We start from the raw sequence: 22,262 nt of genomic DNA on the forward strand, positions 1-22,262 counted from the left end.
CCAACCCTGACCATCTGAAGTGACAGGTGAAGTTGCATCTTTTATGCCACTATAATTTGGGGGTTGTTTCCTGCTAACCTGCAGCTGAATTTAATCCTAACATGGGTTCCCCATTGCAAAGTCTGTTATGGGTTCTTTTCCCAACAAGTACATCCCCCCTCCCCTTCCACATTCAGAATTAACTGATAGACACGGAGGTCTGAGAGATGGAGGTCGCAGAGGCTCTATCATTATTAATGCTGATTGGAGACATAGCTTTACATTGGTGGACAAAGGTTGTGCAATTTCCTAAAATCAGACAATGGAAGTTGCCTCTGACTTTCATAGATGACTTCTCTGTAGCAGGCAACAATGTCTGCTAACATTTTACCCACAGTAGTGTCTTTCAAAATTGCCATTGAACTTCTCAAACCCTGCTGCTGCTTCATCAACTACATTTATATTCTCAATCCATTGTCACTTCAATTTTCACAGCATCTTCACCCAGATTAGAGCCCAACTCCAGAAATCATGTTGTTTCATCAATAAGAAGCAACTCATCTATCAAACTTTTTTTTTTAATAACAGATGTAACAAAATGAAAAAAAAACCTGACATACTGCAAGAATTACCACAATGTGACACACAGACATGAAATGAGCAAATGCTTTTAGGAAAAGTGCTCACGGACTTGCTGGACACAGGGGGGCCAAACCTTCAGTTTTTAAAAATCACAGTATGGCAAAGCATAAAATGAGGTATGCCTGCACAGAGATGGGCAGTGCTGTTGAGGACAGAGCCGGGAGGAAGAGCCTGGAGGCCCGGTTCAACGATGCTCACTTTAACAGTTGTGAAAAGAAGAGACGAAACACCAGAAGCTGGAGTGACGAAAAAGAGTCATTTATGTAACATGTCTACAGTTTACAGAGGGCTTTCGTTTACACAATCTCACATTACTCTCAGAATGATTTGCAAAGTAGAACACTCTGTCACATTTCACAAGTAAGGAACTGCTTAGAAAAATGCTATCACCTGTGGCCATGCTTCCTTTGTGGGTTTTGGGGGTACAACCTTCTTCAGCCATTTTTTCCCTCCTCCTTTTTTCTCTCTTGGGAAAGGCTTTTTCTTTGGTGAAAGTGAAAGTGTTAAGTTGCTCAGTCGCATCCGACTCAGCGACCCCATGGAAATCTCCAGGCAAGAAAGTGGAGTGGGTACCTCCCCTTAAAATAAATGCTAACGGGCCTTTCCTCTTCTCCTGCTGGTACCCTCTCATTAGGTGGCCTCCCCCACTCTCATGTTTAGCCATCACACGTAACTGACAGCTGCCAAATCTACAATGCAGAGCCTGGAATCCTCCGCGGAGCACTTGACCTATACACACAACTTCTGCCTCGTGGCCAAGGCCTGCAGAGGCAGCTGGTGAGGCCTGTGAGGAGGGAGGAGGCTGGTGTTCAGCTGAGGGACAGGACTGCAAAAGCCACTGGAGCTTGGAGGTGTGCGAATCCTACACACTTGACATGATTTTCCAGCATGTTGATTTTTTATTCCTAAGCTAACTCTTTTCTCTACATGGTCCTAATCTCACGTCACTTCAATTCTTTCTTTCAAAGTGAGAGAAGTTTAAAATATGCATCTGAATGATATAAGAATTTTGAATGGTATGAGCCAAGCATTATCAGTTTAATTATACCATTCACTCACTCACTCACTCACCTGATTTGTTCAAACATTTATCGAGCGCTTTCAATTGCCAGGAGTGGCACAAGGCGTTGGGCTTAACAATGATTAAGACAAAGTCCCCCAAGGAGCTCACAGTCTAATGGTAAACTACTGAGTAAACTGAGGCACAGAGTGGTAATGACTTACCCGATGAGGTAGAAAGAGCGAGGGGCTCAGGAACATGGGACTAGAGCTGGAGAGATGGCAGGGGACCACTGACTCATCATAAATAAACCCCTCTGGTTGAAAAGCAAGGCTGCGTACAGAAACATATTACAAAATCTTCCAAAAAAGGTTAAAATAGTTTTCAACTGTCACCATGACAGAATTCATGTCTTGCAAGGAATTCAGTCATGAGCTGACGGCATTTCTGCACTTGTCCCCAAAGCTTGGGGCACGTCAGCAGTCTGCTTGGACACAATGACTCTATAGGGAGCCTGAAGTCCAATTTTAGCACTGTGAAACCATACTGAAATACTTGCATTAAATCCACAAATTTTAACTGCACACATATTTATGGTACTTCTACATGTAGAAGTTAGGGAAAACACTCTCCTCTAACCCTCATTCGGAGGATTCTAATAAGTTACTAGATACCACAGAAATTAGAGAATATGTCTGTTACTTTTCATATTTACATTTTGGCTATACAAGGGTGAACAGTCTCACTTAGACGTATTTCACAAGTGATCTAGACATTATACAAATATGTACAAAGACATCACATCAGGTGTGTGCACACACCCATCCATGCAGACATGAACCCATGTAAGGCAACTTCTTTTGTGACAACAACACGCGATCCACGCGGCAAAGGGCAGAGTCCACGAGGAGCTGTCCACCCCGCCTGCCTGTCTGTTTCAGTGACAGTCGTGTGATTCAGTAATTTCTGTAGGCAAGATGACTGCTTCATTGGCAAAAAAGCAGTGAATATTATAAAAAGAGCAGTTTTCAAATGCAGAAACTGCCATTATCCAGGAATCTAAGGAGCAAAGTGCTTGGAGGCACTCCTGGCTTTCTTGCAGCCACCAAGAATGAGAAAACGGCAGGGACGATTTATTGCTCTGAGGATCTTCATCCACACAGGAGTCCAAGAGACTCCATGCATGGACCGTCAAACACCATCAGTTGCTCACTTCAAGCACTTCCTCACTTTGATGTGGAAGATTTTCTTCTGAAAGATAACAAACACGGGAGAAATCTTCCTAAATGAAGGTCTCAAAGGCAGGCAGCTAAGAGAACATTCAAATTTTTAACACAAAATAGGAAGACCTCAGTCAAGAACCATATTCTTACATGAGTGGCATAAGGCTAATGTTTCCAGTCTCACAAGAATAATAAACCAGGACTCAAGCATGAGCCTGAGGACCTGGGTCAGAGGATCAGCCTTCTCTACAGAGACCACACTCCAAAACCAACTACAATTCTAACTTTTCACAGATATCAAAATTACACGGGATTTAACAACAGGGTTGTTAGAAACAGTAAGCAACTATAGTAAGAATTACCCTGTAATTTTTAACTCATGTTTTTGTAGCTAGGAAGACTAAAGATATCTGTAAGGCCATAATATTCATTTTATGAATATTATTCATAAATATTCATACCCATAATATTCATTTGTTAAACTATATACATTTAAAAAATCATTAGACTCTTAAATTTTCCTAATCACAAAATCAGTGTGTTTACCTTTCTCAGGTTGAGGGTGCTCCGAAGGCTTGCTTTTAGATGAAGAGGTCCCTACACTGTCTGACGTTTTATTACTTGAGTGGGAACCCTGCTCCACTTCACATAAATAAACATCAATGGGTCCTTTGGTGCTCCTGATATGTACTGTGATAGAATCCTAGCACAAGATATAGAAAGCATTAAGATGAATGAGAAGATTCATGAATTACATTTTTTTACTTTCTAGAACTATAGAAGTTTCAAGGGACACTTCTGGAAATTTTCATCCAGGCAGTTTCTTTGCTGTCATATATTTGAGAATATCATGTATTTGCTTAGCCTGAACCACAGGAAGCACTCATTAGGAAGCATCACCTCGAAGTCACAATTTGAGTGTGACTAGAATAAACAAAAGATGTTCCTTAACTGTAATACACTGTCCAGTAACAGCTGGGGTCTCATGTGGACTGTGGTCTTCTGGAGATAAAAGGGGAAGGTGGGTGAGAGTCACCTCACTGAGGGAGGTGAAGTCCCCTATTGCAATGAAGAGGACACAACTTTAGCGCTGACGGGTCTATCAGGCCATCAGCACTCCATCTGTCCTAAGAATGGTCTCACTCCTTGGTTGAGTCCACCCTGACCACGCATCTATTGACAAGTATCTTTCAACACAAACTTTCCTGCAAGCAGCTGACAGTATTTCCATTTACACATTAATTTTATTTTTCATTTTAAATGTTTAATTTAGTGTCCTCCTTTATTTGTGAGTCTTTTATGAGTTTGGTTAGTGAGTTAATTCCCCGGAGCCCTGTTTGACACTGGATCTTAACACTGAGGCCAATTCTTGGTGATTCCTCTAAGAGGCCATGATAGTACAATGGCTAAGAATAGACTCTGAAGCCAAACTGTCTGGGTTTGAATTCTGTTTTTCTTACTTACTGTATGATGGTAAGAAAGTTTATCTTTCTGTGCTTTAGATTTCTCATCTGTAGAGGATAATAATCATGACTGCTGAGTTTGTTGTGTTACTCAAAACACATTAAACGCATTAAAATGGGTGAAGTGCCTTGAGCTGTGGATCAGGTATGCAGCTAACATGCACACACTAGTTATCAAGTTACTGGGACTGCAACAACGCACAGTTCAAGTAGCTGGCTTGCCTCCCTTTGTTGTTGTTTAGTCATACAGTTGTGTCCAATTCTTTGTGACTCAAGGACTGCAGTCCACCAGGTTCCTCCGTCCATAGGATTTTCCAGGCAAGAACACTGGAGTGGGTTCCCATTTTCTTCTCCAGGGGATCTTCCCAACACAGGGATTGAACCCACATCTCCTGCATTGTAGGTGGATTCTTTACTGTTGAGCCACCAAGGAAGCCCCTGTTTCCCTTTAAACGTTCTTAAGAACAGGGGGGTGGAGAATTCTTGCTTGGAGAATCCCCATGGACAGATAAGCTTAGCGGGCTAAAGTCCATTAAGTGGCAAAGAGTCGGACGTGACTTGAGCAACTAAGCACGTGCACACACACACAGACACAAAAGCAGGGCTACCTACCTTCCTGGGAGCTGGAACATCCAATCTGGTTTCTGCCGGTGCTTTAACTGCGATTACAATCTGTTCATGGAAGGCTTGGATGCTATGAATGTCTTGATACGTCACATATGCTAGTGTAAAAATCAGTTAAGGGTCTCTAAGCAGAGGATGGAGATTAAAAAATTATTTCATATGTAATTCTTACTATTTCATCAACGATCCTTAGGATTTTACGAAGTGTTTTACAATATAACTCAAAAGAATTCTTTTATACTACTATGATAGTGATAACACTTTCTGGACAAAAAATAGTAATAAAGTCTGGGTGTTTAAAACAAAGACAACACATGAAGGTATTCAAACCTCCCTGCACTTCTCCCTATCATTGCTACACCTTATGAGAATCTCTGGAGAAAAATAAGTGTTTTGATGAGAATCTCCTAAAATGTAAGGGAGAAAGAATCTGTTAGTAGTAGAAACAACTTAGAAAACCAGTTTTTCAGGACTATCAACTACTCATGGGACTGCTCTCATCCCAAACTATTTTCAATCTTGCTACTTTTCTCACCTTCTTTTAGTGTGTTGCTTGAAATTTTACCACTTACCTGATTTAAAGGGTTTCACCAGCATTTTTTTTTTTTTTTAAACTCCACAGACCTTTTTGACTGAGTCCAGTAACAGCATTTACTTTCCTTCTAATAACTGTATTGTGGAAACAGGAGTTTTTGACTGGGGTAGAATTTAAGTAAATTTGAAACGTGAACTAGCTCAGTATCAGTGACACCTCAGAAAGGTGGTACATGGGGAACACGGCAGCAAAACTGTCTAGGAGACTTGGGAGGCGATCAGAATCAAAGACAATCTCCCCCTCTGGTCCCAGAGACACTGTTTTGAAGACCATGACCATCCAACTGTGTCAGGCTTGGTGAACTGGAAAGGCAGTTTCAGTATCATTTCTATGGTAGTTCATTCACTTCTATGGCAGTTCATTCACTTCTAAAGGTCTCATTTTGTATCTTAAATATATTAATTAAATTACCAAGCTGAGCCTACTATTTAAGGTAATTACTTTGGGAGAATTTTTTTTTTTTAAAGGTACAGATTAAAGGATATCTTTCATTTTCTTTGTCATCTGTCAACTCAAACAATTGCTGAGCACAATCCTTGATTAACTCATCCAGGGCATCTTCCATTGTTGATAAGTCAGACAGCTCCTCCTGCAGCTTCTTCTGTTGGGGTACTGCTCCAAAATTGCTAAGATCAGAGCCTCTTTAAAAGAAAAAGATCCCCATCAACAACATCTGGGAGATTACAAATTAATACAAGTTAGGTTACTGGAATATCTCCAGAAGTTTACACCTGGTGTCTCCCACAAGAACAGACAATAGGTAACAAACTCCACTTCTGCTCTCCTGTTATTCTAGACAACCATTACTCCTCTTTGGTTTTTGTCCCTATTTCTATTCCCTGACAAAGAAACTTTAAAAACAAAACCAACATCACAACTCTCTGGAAATCAGAGTTCTACGGAAAGCTTACTAAAGTTCAGTGAGCAGTGAACTGAGTCAGTGGCACCTAGTTTCAGCCCAGCTCTGCTTTCCACACTATGACTTTTGACAAGTTCTTGTCCATTTGTGTTTGTGCTCATTCGTGTCTGACTCTTTTGCGACCCTTTGGATTGTGGCCTGCCAGCCTCCTCTGTCCGTGGGGTTTTTCAGGCAAAGATACTGGAGAGGATTGCTATTTCCTCTTTCAGGGGATCTTCCTGACTCAGAGATCGAACCAGCTTCTCCTGTGTCTTCTGCACTGCAGGTGGATTCTTTACCTACTGAGCCATGGGAGAAGTCCTTTGACAAGTTACAGTCTTATGGCAGAAACTGAAGAACCAAAGAACCTCTTGATGAAAGTGAAAGAGGAAAGAGAAAAAGTTGGCTTAAAGCTCAACATTCAGAAAACTAAGATCATGGCATCCGGTCCCATCGCTTCATGGCAAATAGATAGGGAAACAGGGGAAACAGTGGCTAACTTTATTTTTCTGAGCTCCAAAATCACTGCAGATGGTGACTGCAGCCATGAAATTAAAAGACGCTTACTCCTTGGAAGGAAAGTTATGACCAACCTAGACAGTATATTAAAAAGCAGAGACATTACCTTGCCAACAAAGGTCCATCTAGTCAAGGCTATGGTTTTTCCAGTAGTCATGTATGGGTGTGAGAGTTGGACTATAAAGAAAGCTGAGCACAGAAGAATTGATACTTTAGAACTGTGGTGTTGGAGAAGATTCTGAAGAGTCCCTTGGATTACAAGGAGATCCAACCAGTCCATCCTAAAGGAGATCAGTCCTGGGTGTTCATTGGAAGGACTGATGCTAAAGCTGAAACTCTTAATACTTGTGGCCACCTCAAGCGAAGAACTGACTCATTTGAAAAGGCCCTGATGCTGGGAGGGATTGGGGGCAGGAGGAGAAGGGGACGAAAGAGGATGAGATGGTTGGATGGCATCACTGACTCAATGGACATGGGTTTGGGTGGACTTCAGGAATTGGTGATGACAGGGAGGCCTGGCATGCTGCGGTTCATGGGGTTGCACAGATTTGGACACAACTGAGCGACTGAACTGAACCCTTTAGTTTTTACACATGAAAAACAGCACATACTGGCCAAACGACAGTTCATCTGCTAAAATTCTGAGTCTTTAGTTTTCCCTACAGTGCATATTTAATCTGGTTCTACCTGAAAATAATAATTTTTCAAAGATTTATTTTATTACGGTCTGCCCCAATATGATGTGACTTGAGCAACTACCAATATTCATTCTTTTCTTTGATCTTTGTAGAAAATTAAGAGGGGAGAGGCTGTTACAACTTTACCTTTTGCTCGCCAGTTCTCAAATCTGATTCTAATTAGTGACTTAGAACACAATCCGACATTAGCCCCTAAAATGTTAGCTATTATTCAGCTGCTGCTGCTGCTGCTAAAGTGGTGTCAATCGTGTCCGACTCTGCAAACATGTTCAAATTAAAATTCAATTTGAATTTCTGTACTACTAAAAAAATAACCTCCTTTATGAACCCCTTTCCTCTAATAGTGAAGTTAACTACTGAGAATCATTTAATGATCTTTGCTGGTAGATTTTTCTTTTGCCTGTAAGGTATCTAGGTACTTATATGCTGGAACTGTTTCTTACTGATTCAAAATACTTGTGTGTTGTTAGGTATAACCGCTCCCTTCCTTTGTGTGTGTGTGTGTGTCCCCCACGCTTATCTATATGTAATATCTACATTTATACTATAAGGTCTTCTTTTCCTGAAATCCTTCCTAATCATACGCTAAGTATTTACCAATTAACTCTGAGATTTACGCAGCCTCCTGAATTTGTTTTTTTTTAACATTCAGGGAATTGCTTCCAAGCCTGACCTGCACCATAACCCGGGGGTCGCTGTTAAGAAGGCAGGTATCTGGGTTCTCCCAGAACTGAACTACAGCCCCTTGGGGGGAGGCCTCTCCATGTTCACCACGCTCCAGAGCAAGAACCACTGTTTTACCGCCGTAACTGATTACCCCTGGTATCAATGATCAACTGGAACTGAGGAAATATTTTTTTAAAAAAATTCCTACACAATCAGATGCCTACTTATCCTGAAAAGTGAAATTCCTAAAACTAATCATGACTCCACTCAGCTTTTCCATAATATTGGGATGATATTACATGGCTTTTAGTTGGTACCAAGTAGGAAAAAAGAAAACAAACCACTGATAGTACCTAGTTTGTTTTAAGCACAGTACTGTCACTTATTGAGGAGAAAAAAAATCATGAAAAGTTTGAAAACAACTCACATCCACCGAATATGGTTTTTAGACTTCTTTTCAACCAAGTTGATTCCATCTAAGACGTTGGTGATGTCATACACTCTTCGTTTTCGTACTCCCAATTTCGTTGCAACCTTGTTTAAGTCAAGAATGCCCCCAGGAGCAGATCTGACAAGATCCATAAATTTTCGAGTTAAATAAACCAGTGATACATCAAAACGAGGTCTCTTCACTTTTAGTGCTTCTGGGATACAAAACAAACACAATTTGTAAAATTTTAAATAGCATTTCTTTCTCAATTCATTAAAAAGACCATTTATTTCTTCTTGATCAATAACCACAGACACCTACAGATATTCTACCCACTGACCAAATCATAGCTAATTTTTACAAAATCGACTTCTCAAAATGGATGAAAATTTATTAGCCTATTCCAGGTAAACAAAGGCTTTAGACTTAAAGGAATATTTGAAATATGCAACCAGTTCCCACTGAGTATGTGAATCTGAACGGCATTGTATCAGACATAAATGGTGAGCCTGCATCTATATCCATACCACTCTCAGGAACAGGATTAGAAATAATGTTTAAAATCAAATTTCTCATTTGGTCCTCAAGTCATGAAATTCTTTATGAAGCAAAGTTAGAGATCTAGCTTTAAAAAAAAGATTTAAAATGTCCCTATACGTGTCATAGTGTAAACCAACCTGATGAAATCCGGAAAGGGCTCAAATCAGTCTTCTAATTAGCATGGTTAGGATATACCTTGAGGGAAAGCGGCGTGACTATTTTTCAAAATATTCATTACCCTATATTAACAGATAAGCAAATGAATAGGGAAAAATCTCTGTAATTCCCTCATTTACTCATTGCTATGGTTTTCCAGATACCCCGACACTACACACACACTTTCACATGCCCACGTCAATATGTAAATATATAGTTTTAAAAAGCGAGAACAGAAACACACCGCTTCTTAATTCAGTGTTATGAACATCCTGATGTGTCAACAAATTTATTTCAACTTTATTCTTTATGGCTGCATATTTAACTGCATGGAATATTTGCTCAACTCAGCCCAATGCGGGAAATTCAAATTATCTCTAATTTTACTATTTTGCACAATACTTCAATGAATCTCCTAGAAGCTAAATTATTGCATGCATCTTTGTTTCCTTTAGATAAGTTTCAAGATGTGGAATTGTTGAGTAAAAGTGTATTTTTAAACGCTGCCAAACCTGCTATTTAGGATGTGGGTTCTATCAGTTTTACAAAGTTTATAAGGGCCTCTTCTCTTGCCCTTGCCAAAACTGAAGATTATCATTCTTTCCATCTTTCCCAGTTTGATACATGGGAAATAGTTGGGCAAACAGTGGAAACAGTGTCAGACTTTTATTTTTGGGGGCTCCAAAATCACTGCAGATGGTGATTGCAGCCATTAAGTTAAAAGATGTTTACTCCTTGGAAGGAAAGTTATGACCAACCTAGATAGCATATTAAAAAGCAGAGACATTACTTTGCCAACAAAGGTCCGTCTAGTCAAGGCTATGGTTTTTCCAGTGGTCATGTATGGATGTGAGAGTTGGACTGTGAAGAAAGCTGAGTGCCAAAGAATTGATGCTTTTGAACTGTGGTTTTGGAGAAGATTCTTGAGTCCCTTGGACTGCAAGGAGATCCAACCAGCCCATCCTAAAGATCAGTCCTGGGTGTTCATTGGAAGGACTGATGCTGACGCTGAAACTCCAATACTTTGGCCACTCCATGCGAAGAGTTGACTCATTGGAAAAGACCCTGATGTTGGGAGGGATTGGGGGCAGGAGGAGAAGGGGACGACAGAGGATGAGATGGTTGGATGGCATCACTGACTCGATGGACACAAGTGTGAGTAAACTCCGGGAGTTGGTGATGGACAGGGAGGCCTGGTGTACTGGGATTCACGGGGTCGCAAAGAGTCGGACACGACTGAGCGACTGAACTGAACTGAATAGTTCTTATGGTTTAGTGTGCAGAGGAAATAAATTCTACAAATAATTTAGCTGTCCTCCTGGTGTGGAGTATGTGATTACATTTTTTTTTCTACTTCACAGCACACCACAGAATGCTTCAAAGGAAACAGTCATCCTATCTTCAATCAGAAATGCTCTTCTCCTGAACCTCTACGATATTATATTCAACTTAAAGACCACTGGTGGTTACTCCAAGAAACAAAAGGACATATTTTATAATGTAAATGTCTTCTATGTGGAGACCACTCCTACACTTAAAGATTAAACAGAATTAAATAGGAAATTCTTTTCAAAAAAGTAGAAGATAGTCATCATTCTATAAAATCTTGCAAGATTACAAATGAGAAATTCTGACTTTAAAAACATTTACATCTGACTCTTGACCAAGACAAGAGTTAACCTATGTATAATTTACTATATAATTTGAATCCTATCTGCAGATTCAATCAATCCATTTGCTTGGCTGAAATCACCATCATATTTCTGTGTTAAGAGAGACCCCATGGGCAGCAGGGAGGGCCTGGCAGAGACAACTGGTGTGGGCAGCTATGCCAGGGTGGCCTGCGCAGGAAGCAGAACCTGACCCAGGGATAAGACTGCATGCTCAAGTCTGAGCAGGGGGATGAATTCTGATTGGACAAGTTACTTAATCCCTCTGGGCCTCTGTTTACTTGTCTATCAAATAGGAATAATAATCCATACCTTTACTTTGAAAGTTTGCTGTGATAATCCATGTAAAGAGCTGAATACAGGCCAGGCACTGCATGAGCTCAATACACGTGAGACATGAGTGTAAGTCATGGCATGGGGCAGACGAAGGAAATGCTTCCAGAGGAAAACTGGGGGCCAGATATGGGTGGGACTGTGGGGGTTGCTGAGGAGAAATGAAGGCTACCGTTAAGATTCATACTGGATGTCTAGGCATCGTGTATTCCCCGAGATTAGGATAGGAGTAGATGGAAAGAGCACAAGGAACCACAGGAAACCAGAAGGGCAAAGACTGTCCTCACATTTGTTCCCAAACTGCCTGCAATTCCACTGATGACAACAACTGCTCTCACAGAACTCTGGGAAATATCCCTAAACACGGACCATTTAGGGAAAAAAAAAAGACATTTCCAAAGCAATGAAGAATAAACTGGCATTTGTGCACATTGACAGCCCACAACCTCAGGAGTTTTTGCTGAAATTCCAAGCTTGACATTTCAGTCTACAAATAGTACACTTTATTTAAGTTACTCATCAACTCAGGTACCTTTAAAATAAGTTACTGAAATCATAAGAAGATCAAATGGCAACACCTAAAACCTATTCAGGAATCAACTTACTTCTCATGGACACATATTGTACGTTATCTTCTAAATTAATCCTTATTTTTGATGGCTGGAAAAGAGAAGATACAGAAATTTAACTTAGTAATTTAATTACAAGCAAATGAATAGCAAAAAAAAAAAAAAAAACCCACAATGCAAATGAACAGCATTTTATTGGATAATATAAAGGTTTGTCCTTTTTTCACCCTGGGAAATAATTATGGTGTGAGGAAACCAGTCCTCCTAAACTACATTTATGCTAACTGTCATCACATCTGACAGAGTTTACACACTTGCATTTCTGAAACAGAACGGGCCTCTATAGGTACAGAAAGTGGAAATGAAAGTCGCTCAGTTATGTTTAACTCTCTGTGACTCCATGGACTATACAGTCCATGGAATTCTCCAGGCCAGAATACTGGAGTGGGTAGCCTTTCCCTTCTCCGGGGGATGTTAGCAACTCAGGGATCGAACCCAGGTCCCCCTCATTGCAGGCGAATTGTTTACCAGCTGAGCCACAAGGGAAGCCCATAGCTACGGAAGCAGTAGTTAAAGAGGTGGGGTGGGGGGAGAAAGGAAGGGTGGTGGTGGTAGAGAACGAATACTGGAATTTATTACTACATGGACATTAATTTACTGACTGTCTCAGGTACTGGGGATAAAGGGGAATTCAGAGGTGATGAGGACTCTGTCTCTGATCAGGATCTGTCTCTGACTCTGGAAGGTGAGGGAGAGATCTACACCCAAACTAACAAATGCTCACCCTTTGCTAACTCAGTGTTAACTGCCTCCAGAGAAATGAGCTCACAGACTTTCATTTTCAAAAGCAGCCATGCAGTCCCACGATAATGTAAAAACAGCATTTCTAATCATGGAAAATAATGCATGCAATGTAACTGGAAACTTCGGTATTAGATTAATAAAACACTTCTTGTAAATCCCTGAGGCAACCAGGAAATTAGTATAACAGTAGCTCCACTGGCAATGCTCATCATTTTACTATCTACTTAAAGGCTATGAAGGCTTACATAAACTTGTCGTAACATCTGCAGTACACATAAAAATTGATTTTTGCAAAACATATATAAATCCTAACCATGAAGCTAATGAAGAGAAACCCATATTAGCCTTTTGCTTAGAGCAAAATGTAATGATGTCATGTGTCTCCAGACAGGCTGAGGGCGGGTTTAGCTTCTGTTTAAGTGAAAAAACTGCCCTCAATGGGGCCGCAGCAAGACTGGGGGATTCATGAGGAGCTCTAAGAGAAGAGTCACCAGAACTCTGGGGTGTAGCCAGCAATTCTCAGGAGAAGGACCCCCCAGCCAAGCCTTGGAAGATAAGCCAGATTTTGCAGGAATCTGTGGGAGGTTGGGGAGAGAAGATAAATAATTCTTGGTGCAGGAAGTGACATGAATAAAGGTATGGAAATACAAACTACCTAGCACCTTTCGCGAGGCCACCTGGCCGGGCAGTGTGAAATCGACTTGTCACTGGGGCTGGAAGGGCCTGCCAGCACCATGCTTGATACACAGGACTGTCAAAGTCATGCCATGGAGTTTGGCCTTTAGGCTGTAACCAGTGCAGAAACGTCACAGATTTCTGAACAAGACATGACATCCTTGGGCTCATGGTTCAGAGATCTAAGTACGGTGGCAATATGCCAAAAAGACTGAGGAACGGGGAAGCCTGAAGGTGAGGTGAGCAGCTAAGCAGCACTCTCCCTGCTGGTGTTACTATACAAGCCTTGGCACGATGGTTCCCTTATCATTCACGACAAGATGATGGCATCTGTCAGCAAGCTAACTTGATACGGAATAACGCCCCTGAAGCAGAATTCCACTGTAAAATGAATTTAGTCGTTGGAATTTAAACACCTGCAGGTACACCTGCTGGGTGCAAAACCGGAGTGGGGAGAGCCTGTCCTGGGGCAGGGACTCTGCTTGGCTGGCTCTCAAGCAGTGCCGACAACAGGGACAGGCTGAAAGATGAGTGAAGCTGCTCAGTCGTGTCCAACTCTTTGCGACCCTATGTAGCCCACCAGGCTCCTCTGTCCACGGTGATTCTCCAGGCAAGAATACTGAAGTGGGTTGCCATTTCCTTCGCCAGGGGATCTTCCCAACCCAGGGATCAAACCTTGGTCTCCCACACAGCAGGCAGACTATTTACCCTCTGAGCCACCAGGGACACATTGAAGGGCAGTCCTATTGAAGCCAAACTTCAGACCAGGGTGACCAACTGTCACTGCTATTTTTACATTCAACCCTTCTGCTAAAAGACTATGAGACAGAGTTGAACTACTGATGCAAAATTTCTTAAAAGAAAAAAAAAAAATCCATCCTTATCACAGGGACCTGAAACACCCATCAACAAACACCCTAAGTTGCTACACTACTTCAATCACTGTAGCGTCACAATCAACCCTGAGAACGCACGTGGACGGGATTAACAGAGCAGCAGCCCCAGGGGTCGTGCTGCAGACAAGACTTGCTCTTGGTTCAGAGCGGGAGGGCCCAGGCCCCCACTCGTGCTACCTCCCTATCTGCTCTTCGCATGTGCTCCAAGCGTGCCTTCCCTGCTCCAGACCCCTCCCTTTGGTCTCCTTATCTAGAAGGCTGCTATTCATGGCTTGGCACAGGGATGGCGGTACCTCAATTAGTAACATGAGAATGTATGATTTTCTTTCCTCCACATTCTTTGCTATAAACTATGTATGGGCTATATTGGGATCTGTGGGGAAACATCCATTGGTTTTGATTCCCCACCACCCACCGAACAAAAAAACCCTCTCTCTTTCTTTTGGAAGACGCACAATAGCATCATGGCCTCTCAGGGGCTGACCTCCCAAGTAAAAATGGTGTAAATCCTACAGACCTACAATTCAGGAGATTTGCACCGAGTCAACAGCAATGACACATTCATCTCATTTATACTCAATAGTTCTTGGCTTAAGATGGGTTTCACGACCACCAGGACTTCTCAGGTGCAGGGAGACTCTTTCCTCATCTGTAACACAGTATAGGGACAAACCTCTAACTAGAGCCCACTTTCCAAGCTTTTGTGAAGATCAAATGACCAATTCTGTAAACTGTAAAAATCTGAAGAATGAATAAGAGACTATTATTGTTGTTGTCCTGTTTGAACCAGGACAGTTCGTGGCACATTCAGGCACTTGGTAAACATTTGTTAAACTAATGAATGGAAGAGTGAAATAGGATCTTGTCATGGATGACGTCAACTGATAAACAAGGTGTATTTACAGACACAGGGACACCGGGAAAAGATGCCCTCTTAGATACCCCATCTGTAAGGATCACTGAGATTAGGAGGCCTCATGTTCTGTTTTCTAATACAAATTTATCATCTGGGGAGATTCAGTCTGACAATCCTGATTGGCCTTTCCAGCTATGGTAACTCTGGTGAACCACATTCGACAAACAGGTGAGGAGCTTTTCCTTGTCTCACAGGCCTAAAGATCTGGAGGAACTATATTTGAGGCTGTACTTAAAGAGCTACACCGAAGGAGCCTGAACTCCTATCTTATTCTGAGTATAAAATCTGGTATCTTAAAGCTCAAATTATCCCGGATTCGGCCAATGGGAACCTTTTCTAAGTGGCTCCTGCAGAGGACACATCTTTTACCTTCTTGGCGTCTCGGGGATGGCAGTCCTCAGAGGAACATCCTCAAACTTCTATGGCACTAGATGCTGCTGCTTCTAGTGCTGACAGCCCACCCCTGGGGGCACTGCCAACGTTTCTGTTCCTTCAAGGAAGCCTCCCTGAGAGGCCACACTCAGGCATCTCTCTGAAGACCTGCCCACGGACAGCCTGCTCTGCTCAGTAGCTCCTGACTCTCTGTGACCCCGAGACTGTAGCCTGTGCGCCTGTCCATAGGATTTCCCAGGCAAGAATACTGGAGTGGGTTGCCATTTCCTCCTCCAGGAGATCTTCCCGACCTAGGGATCCAACCCACGTCTCCTGCATCTCCTGCACTGGCAGAAGATTCCTTACTGCTGAGCCAGCAGGGGAACCCAAAAGAGAGCCTGGTAGCAGCCAAACCTCAAGACTTCCTAAAAAAGCTTGCAGTTCAAACACTCAAACTGCTCTCCTCACTTGTTCGGGTCTATTAGTCTGTCTCCATCCTGAAACTATGGCAGCTGCACTCAGCGCACACAGCTCTCTAGAAACCAGCAGCTCCTGGTAGGCAGGTCAGCACATTCCAAGTCATTTCACTCATGCTCCAAGTTCCCACATCTCAAAACACTTTGCAATTTGAGATCTCAAAGGAGAAAGAAGTAAAAGGTGAGTTTTAGGGGCTAAAATCTTAAACACTGCTTCTAAATTGGTTAAAAATGTCTCTATACAGAGATGCTCGCTTGTCCTGAAACAGCCTGTTTGGGGGGAGTAATATCCCTTTAAGAGCTCTGCAGGCACATACCTTTTTCCAGGGGTCTGCTTTCTAGTCACACATGCAAGTTTTCCTTATTTTTCAATGTGCAGACTAAATCCTATCTCTAATCATGTTCTGCCTTCATAAAATCCCAGTTTTTAAGCCATTTACCCCTGGGGGGAACATCAAACACTCAGCTGTACACAAAACTATTTTATTTGCATAGCATTTAATAATACACAGTCTACTAAACACTTCTAGTCATTATCCAATTTTTCTAAAAAATGCTGAGAGAGGTGTTGAAATCACCATTTCACAGCCAGGAAAATAAACATTCATACATTCAAACATTTGGAGGGTACCTACTTTATTCACTTAACAGTTATTTACCAAAATAGTTTTTTGTTTTTGCAAGAAGCCCCAGGATACGCTGGGGATGTACCAATGAAAGACCAGAGCGGCTGCCCAGGGCCTGAAGTGCCCCCATGCTGAGGAAGGGGTACGCAGGAAGCTGACAGGAGTGCCCAGCCCAGCCCAGAGGCTGGGTCAGCAAGGCTGCCCACAAATGACCTGTAATGGGAACCACAGGAGGTAACAAGGGAAAGTGTGCTCTAAAGAAAAAAATTTTTTAAAGGGGGAAGTACAGATATACAGAAGTCCAGAAGAATATAGATATATGGAAAATTCAGCAACCATAAGCAGTTCAGCAAAGATAAACCCAGGAGTCTGATGACATTAAGAAGTTTCTCCTCTATGATGAGAGCAGCTAGGAACCATGATAAGATTCTTTTAAGCCACATGACATGATCAGAAATACACTTTAAAAAGACCATGGTTGGTTACTATGTGGAGAATATATAGAAAAATATATATAGAATATATAGAAATATATAGAGAATATATAGAAAATATAGAGAATATATAGAAAAATCATGGGCAAGATGAGAAGAAAACTAGTCGAGAAGATAGCAATCCGAAAGGCAGATGACAGCTAGAAGTGGCAAGTACTGGTGACTAATTTCTATTAGACAGGAAAAGGTAGAGATGATGTGCAGGATACCAACTTGGGCAATATGGAGAGTGTGGGATTGAGAGTTGTCGCTTAAGCAAGACAATGAATTCCACTTCACGTTATGAGTTTGAAATCTAGATAGAAGTGTGTAGTAGACAATTGGAAAGCTCTGAGCCCAATTTACAGATTTGGGAGTCATGACATGGTAACCAAAACTACCAGAGTGGATTGTTGTTGTTTAGTTACTAAATTGTGTCCACTCTTTTGTGACCCCATGGATTGTAGCCAGACAGGCTCCTCTGCTCATGGGATTTCCCAGGCAAGAATACTGGAGTAGGTTGCAATTTTCTTCTCCAGGGAATCTTCCCTACCCAGGGAAATGAATCCATGTCTCCTGCACTAGCAGGCGAATTCTTCACCACTGAGCCATCAGAGAAGCCCTACCAAAAGTGGGACTATCTGAAATTTCAAGAGATACGTGTATCTTCTGATAGTAAATGCAAAATAAAGTGTTTTTTCCAGAGTAAGAGTTCAGAGCTTTTATCAAATTCTAAAATAAGAAGGAGAAAGTCTATGACAAACCTAGACGGCATATTAAAAAGCAGAGACTGCCGATAAAGGCCCATCTAGTCAAAGGTATGGTTTTTCCAGTAGTCATGGATGAATGTGAGAGCTGGACCATAATGAAAGCTGAGCGCCGAAGAATTGATGCATTTGACCTGTGGTGTTGGAGAAGACTCTTGAGAGTCCCTTGGACTGCAAGAAGATCCAACCAATCAATCCTAAAGAAAATCAGTCCTGAATATCCACTGAAGGGCTGAAGATGAGCTGAAGCGCCAATACTTTGGCCACCTGATGCAAAGAACTGACTCAGTGGAAAAGATCCTGGTGCTGGGATAGACTGAAGGCAGGAGGAGAAGGGGAGGACAGAGGATGAGATTGGTGGATGGCATCACCGACTTGATGGACATGAGTTTGAGCAAGCTCCAGTAGTTGGTGATGGACAGAGAAGCCTGGTGTGCTGGAAAATTCAGCAACCATTAGCAGTTCAGCAAAGATAAATCCAGGAGTCTGATGACATTAAGGAGTCCACAGGTGGCAGTCAGACACGACTGAGCTGAACTGAAAAGAATAAGACCACCAGTACAAATAGTAATAGAAGTCACAAGAGTGCTGACTGACACCCCATATGAAGAAACTGTGGAGAAGGCTGAAGAGCCGAATAACACCAACATGAAAGGGATGGGAAAAGGAAGAGTTTACAAAAGAGAACACGAGAGACCAGAGAGGCAGATGGAGTGCTGAGAGTATGTGTCCAAGGGGACGTCAATGGTGAGTTTCCAACAGAGTGAGTGGTCCATCGTGTTAAAACCACATGTGTTGGACCTGACAAGGTTGCTGGCAACCTTGGTTAGGACAGTCCTAGAGTTGTGCTTAGGGCTGAGGTTCCCCAGCAGCAGGTCAAGGTGGTAATGAGATGTGAGCAAGATGACCCAGAGTGCAAACAACTTTTTCAAAGAGTTTGGCTGTGAAGGGGAAGTGATATAGTAGGCGGAAAGACATAAGCGATTAAAGGAGGGATCTCTCAAAATGGAAATGGATTTAGCACATGGTTGGGTGGGGAAGATCCAATGGAGAAGAGATAGTTACCCACTCCAGTATTCTTGGGTTTCCCTTGTGGCTCAGCTGGTAAAGAATCTGCCTGCAATGCGGGAGACCTGGGTTCAATCCCCGGTTTGCGAAGATCCCCTGGAGAAGGGAAAGGTTACCCACTCCAGTATTCTGACTTGGAGAATTTCGTGGTCTGTATAGTCCATGGGGTCGCATGAGCAACTTTTCACTTCACTTTCAAGTAATTGAGAATTTACCATCCGGCGTCAGACACTGGGAGGTTCAACCCAGGCTTCTCTACTTACTAACCATAGAAAAACCACTTAACATCTCCAAGTCTATCTTGGCAACTGTCAAACAAGAATAATCCCTTAGGACCACTGTGCAGAATTAAATGAGATGGCGCTCATCAACTATTTTGGAGCACTGAGTCCTCCTGGTGTCTGGATAATCTGACTTCAGGAAATATCTATTTACTAGTAACGGGAAGAAACCAGCAGAAAGATCAAGAAAGCGGGGAGAAATGGGAACTGACGAGTTTCTTCCACGGAAAAGTCCTGATAATCAAGGAGAATACACTGCATGCAGTACAGAGCAACAGAAGAATTAAAACGTTTCACAGGGAGTCTTAATCTCCCTCGCGTTTTCACTGTCAAAAAGGATGTAAGACGACAACGTGATGAATGGGTGGAGCTGTGGGGTGTGAGGTGTGGACAGGGTTTTAAGCGGCTGCAGCTAAGGAGGAGTATGGGAGAGGAGGTTGCAGAGAACACGAAAAAGAGAGCTTGCAGAGACCCACTGAGATAAAAATGGGTGAGTATGCCAGTGTCAGGCAAAGCTGTGCAATTTTCTCCAACACTGCTCTGTGGCCCGAAGGAAAGATGGGGAGCTGTGGGGTGGGACGTGTGAGGCGTGGACAAGGTTTCAAGAGGCTGCAGCGGAGTAGGAGACGGGCAGAGGAGGCTGCAAAGAACACGAAAAAGAGAGCTTGCAGAAATCCACTGAGATAAAGATGGAAGAGCACGCCAGTGTCAGGCAAAGCTGTGCAATTTTCTCCAACACTGCTCTGTGGCCCGAAGGAAAGATCGAGGAGGCTGACAACGTTATTTTGGAGCACATGGAAAGGATAAGGTAAAGCCTTTCAGTGGACGACGACGGCTCTGGTTCAGAGGACGTGACGGACACTGCGAGAACCCCGGGAGCCCGAGGACCCCCCCACACGCACGCCGTTCCCCGCCCCCCACCCCGGGGGGGCTTACCAGCAGGCCCTCCACGTTGATGGGGTCGCGGCAGCGGCGGCGCACAGTCTCCTCCGCCGGGTCCACGAGCAGGCTGGGCAGCTTCCGCGCCGGCCACTGCTGATTCATGCTGCCCGGCCAGTCGTTCCTCGCCTCGCACCCCCGAGAGCTCTCCCGCCTTCTCCCGCGCCGCTCGGGCGACGCCCCCCACACACAACACGCCGGGTCTCGGGGGGTAGGGGGGGCGGGAGGGGAGAAGGGGGCGTCGTCAAGCACCAACCGAGCCCCTGGCCGGCTCAGAGGCGCCGCCTAACTAGACCGGCTGGCGGACCGGACGCGACCCCGGGAGGTGGGACGCGGACGGGCTAGAGAGCACCGTGACCCGCGCACCTCAGGACGCCAGTCCCGCCATTTTCCCGCATGCGCAGTGCGCCGCCGTTCCCAGTGCGCATGCGCGCCGCCGCCGCCTCCGCCGCAGCCGGAGCACTCCCCACGAGCCGCGCGCGGCCCCCAGCCGGGCGGGACGAGGGGGAGCCCGGGAAATCCCGGAGGGAGGAGTCCGCGGAGAGGACGGCACCGCGAGAGGAAGACGCGGCGTGGGAGGTCCAGACGGAGGGGTCGGGGCGGGAGGGACCCAGGCCGCTGGGACAGCTCGCTTGTGCCCCTCGGAGTTCTTGACTCTAACCACACTAAAAGCTGAACATTCTCAGCGGGCAGGGAGTTAATTTACATCTCAGGCACGTGCCCACTGCTGATGCTTATTCGTCCGTGTTGGTCACCGAACCGTCGTGGAATTATTTACTGCGGTGCGTCTTTTTTTTCCCCCCCTTCTTCTTTCTTCCTTCCAAATGAAAATTTGAGAAATAAATGATTCCCTATGGTGTCAGAGATCGTGGTGGGCACAGGAGTTGCTCCTTTGAATTTGGCACAATCTCCAATTCTAGTGGAGGAGAGAAATAAAGGAAATGTCTAAAGCTGGAAGAATTGATGCTTTTGAACTGTGTTGTTATTGCAGACTCTTGAGAATCCCTTGGACTGCCTTTGCCAACAAAGGCCCGTCTAGTCAAAGCTATGGTTTTTCCAGTAGTCGCGCATGGATGTGAGAGTTGGACTATAAAGAAAGCTGAGCGCCGAAGGATTGATGCTTTTAAACTGTAGTGTGGAGAAGGCAGTGGCACCCCACTCCAGTGCTTTTGCCTGGAAAATCCCATGGACGGAGGAGCCTGGTAGGCTGCAGTCCATGGGGTCGCTAAGAGTCGGACAGGGCTGAGCGACTTCACTTTCACTTTTCATGAATTGGGGAAGGAAATGGCAACTAACTTCACTGTTCCTGCCTGGAGAATCCCGGGGACCGAGGAGCCTGGTAGGCTGCAGTCCATGGGGTCGCAAAGAGTGGACAGGATTGAGCGACTGAACTGAAAACTGGAGCCACTTTGCTCTCTAGCAGTAATTAATACAACGTTGCTTCCCAGGTGGCACTAGTGGTAAAGAACCCCCCTGAGGAGGCAGGAGGCTCAGGTTTAATCCCTGGGTCGGGGAGATCCCCCGGAGGAGGGCATGCAACCCACTCCAGTATTCTTGCTTGGCGAGTCCCATAGTCAAAGGAGCCTGGTGGGCTACAGTGCATAGGGTCATAAAGAGTCAGAGATGATTGAAGTGACTTAGCACACATGCATGTAAATTAACTCAACTTCCATTACAAAAAGAAAAGAAAGTGTTTCAGTAAGAAAACTTACATATGCCACAAATCCAGGAAGCAGGTAATAAAAGGTGGAGTTTAAATGCCTATATAAATAAATAATAAAGCTGGAGCCAGACGATGTGTTTTTCTGATCCTGGCTCCCCATGCTTAGACGTTTATAAGATCTGAAGAAAGTGAAAAAAAAGTGAAGTTGCTCAGCCATGTCTGACTTTTTCCACCCCATGGACTGTAGCCTACCAGGCTTTTCTGTCCTCGGGATTTTTCAGGCAAGGGTTCTGGAGTGGGT

General features: G+C 43.7%; 1 protein-coding gene across 2 annotated transcripts; it reads right to left on the bottom strand.

Annotated features, from left to right (window-relative positions):
* Positions 1–552: 552 nt before the first annotated feature.
* On the bottom strand, positions 553–20,675 carry E2F6 (E2F transcription factor 6). 2 transcript variants are annotated; one of them, XM_065928595.1, is made up of 7 exons: positions 20,296–20,675; positions 12,042–12,096; positions 8,735–8,951; positions 6,011–6,167; positions 4,920–5,033; positions 3,391–3,547; positions 553–2,872 (listed from the first exon to the last, which is right to left on the bottom strand). In XM_065928595.1, exons 1-7 carry the CDS (start codon positions 20,401–20,403, stop codon positions 2,823–2,825), a joined length of 858 nt encoding a protein of 285 aa, XP_065784667.1. In that variant the 5' UTR covers positions 20,404–20,675; the 3' UTR covers positions 553–2,822. The 2 variants fall into 2 exon arrangements, with proteins under 2 accessions (XP_065784667.1, XP_065784668.1); XM_065928596.1 differs by having other exon boundaries at positions 8,735–8,875; positions 20,296–20,377.
* Positions 20,676–22,262: the final 1,587 nt, after the last annotated feature.

The sequence above is a fragment of the Muntiacus reevesi genome, chromosome 3 (genome assembly GCF_963930625.1).
Source record: "Muntiacus reevesi chromosome 3, mMunRee1.1, whole genome shotgun sequence".
NCBI lineage: Eukaryota > Metazoa > Chordata > Mammalia > Artiodactyla > Cervidae > Muntiacus > Muntiacus reevesi.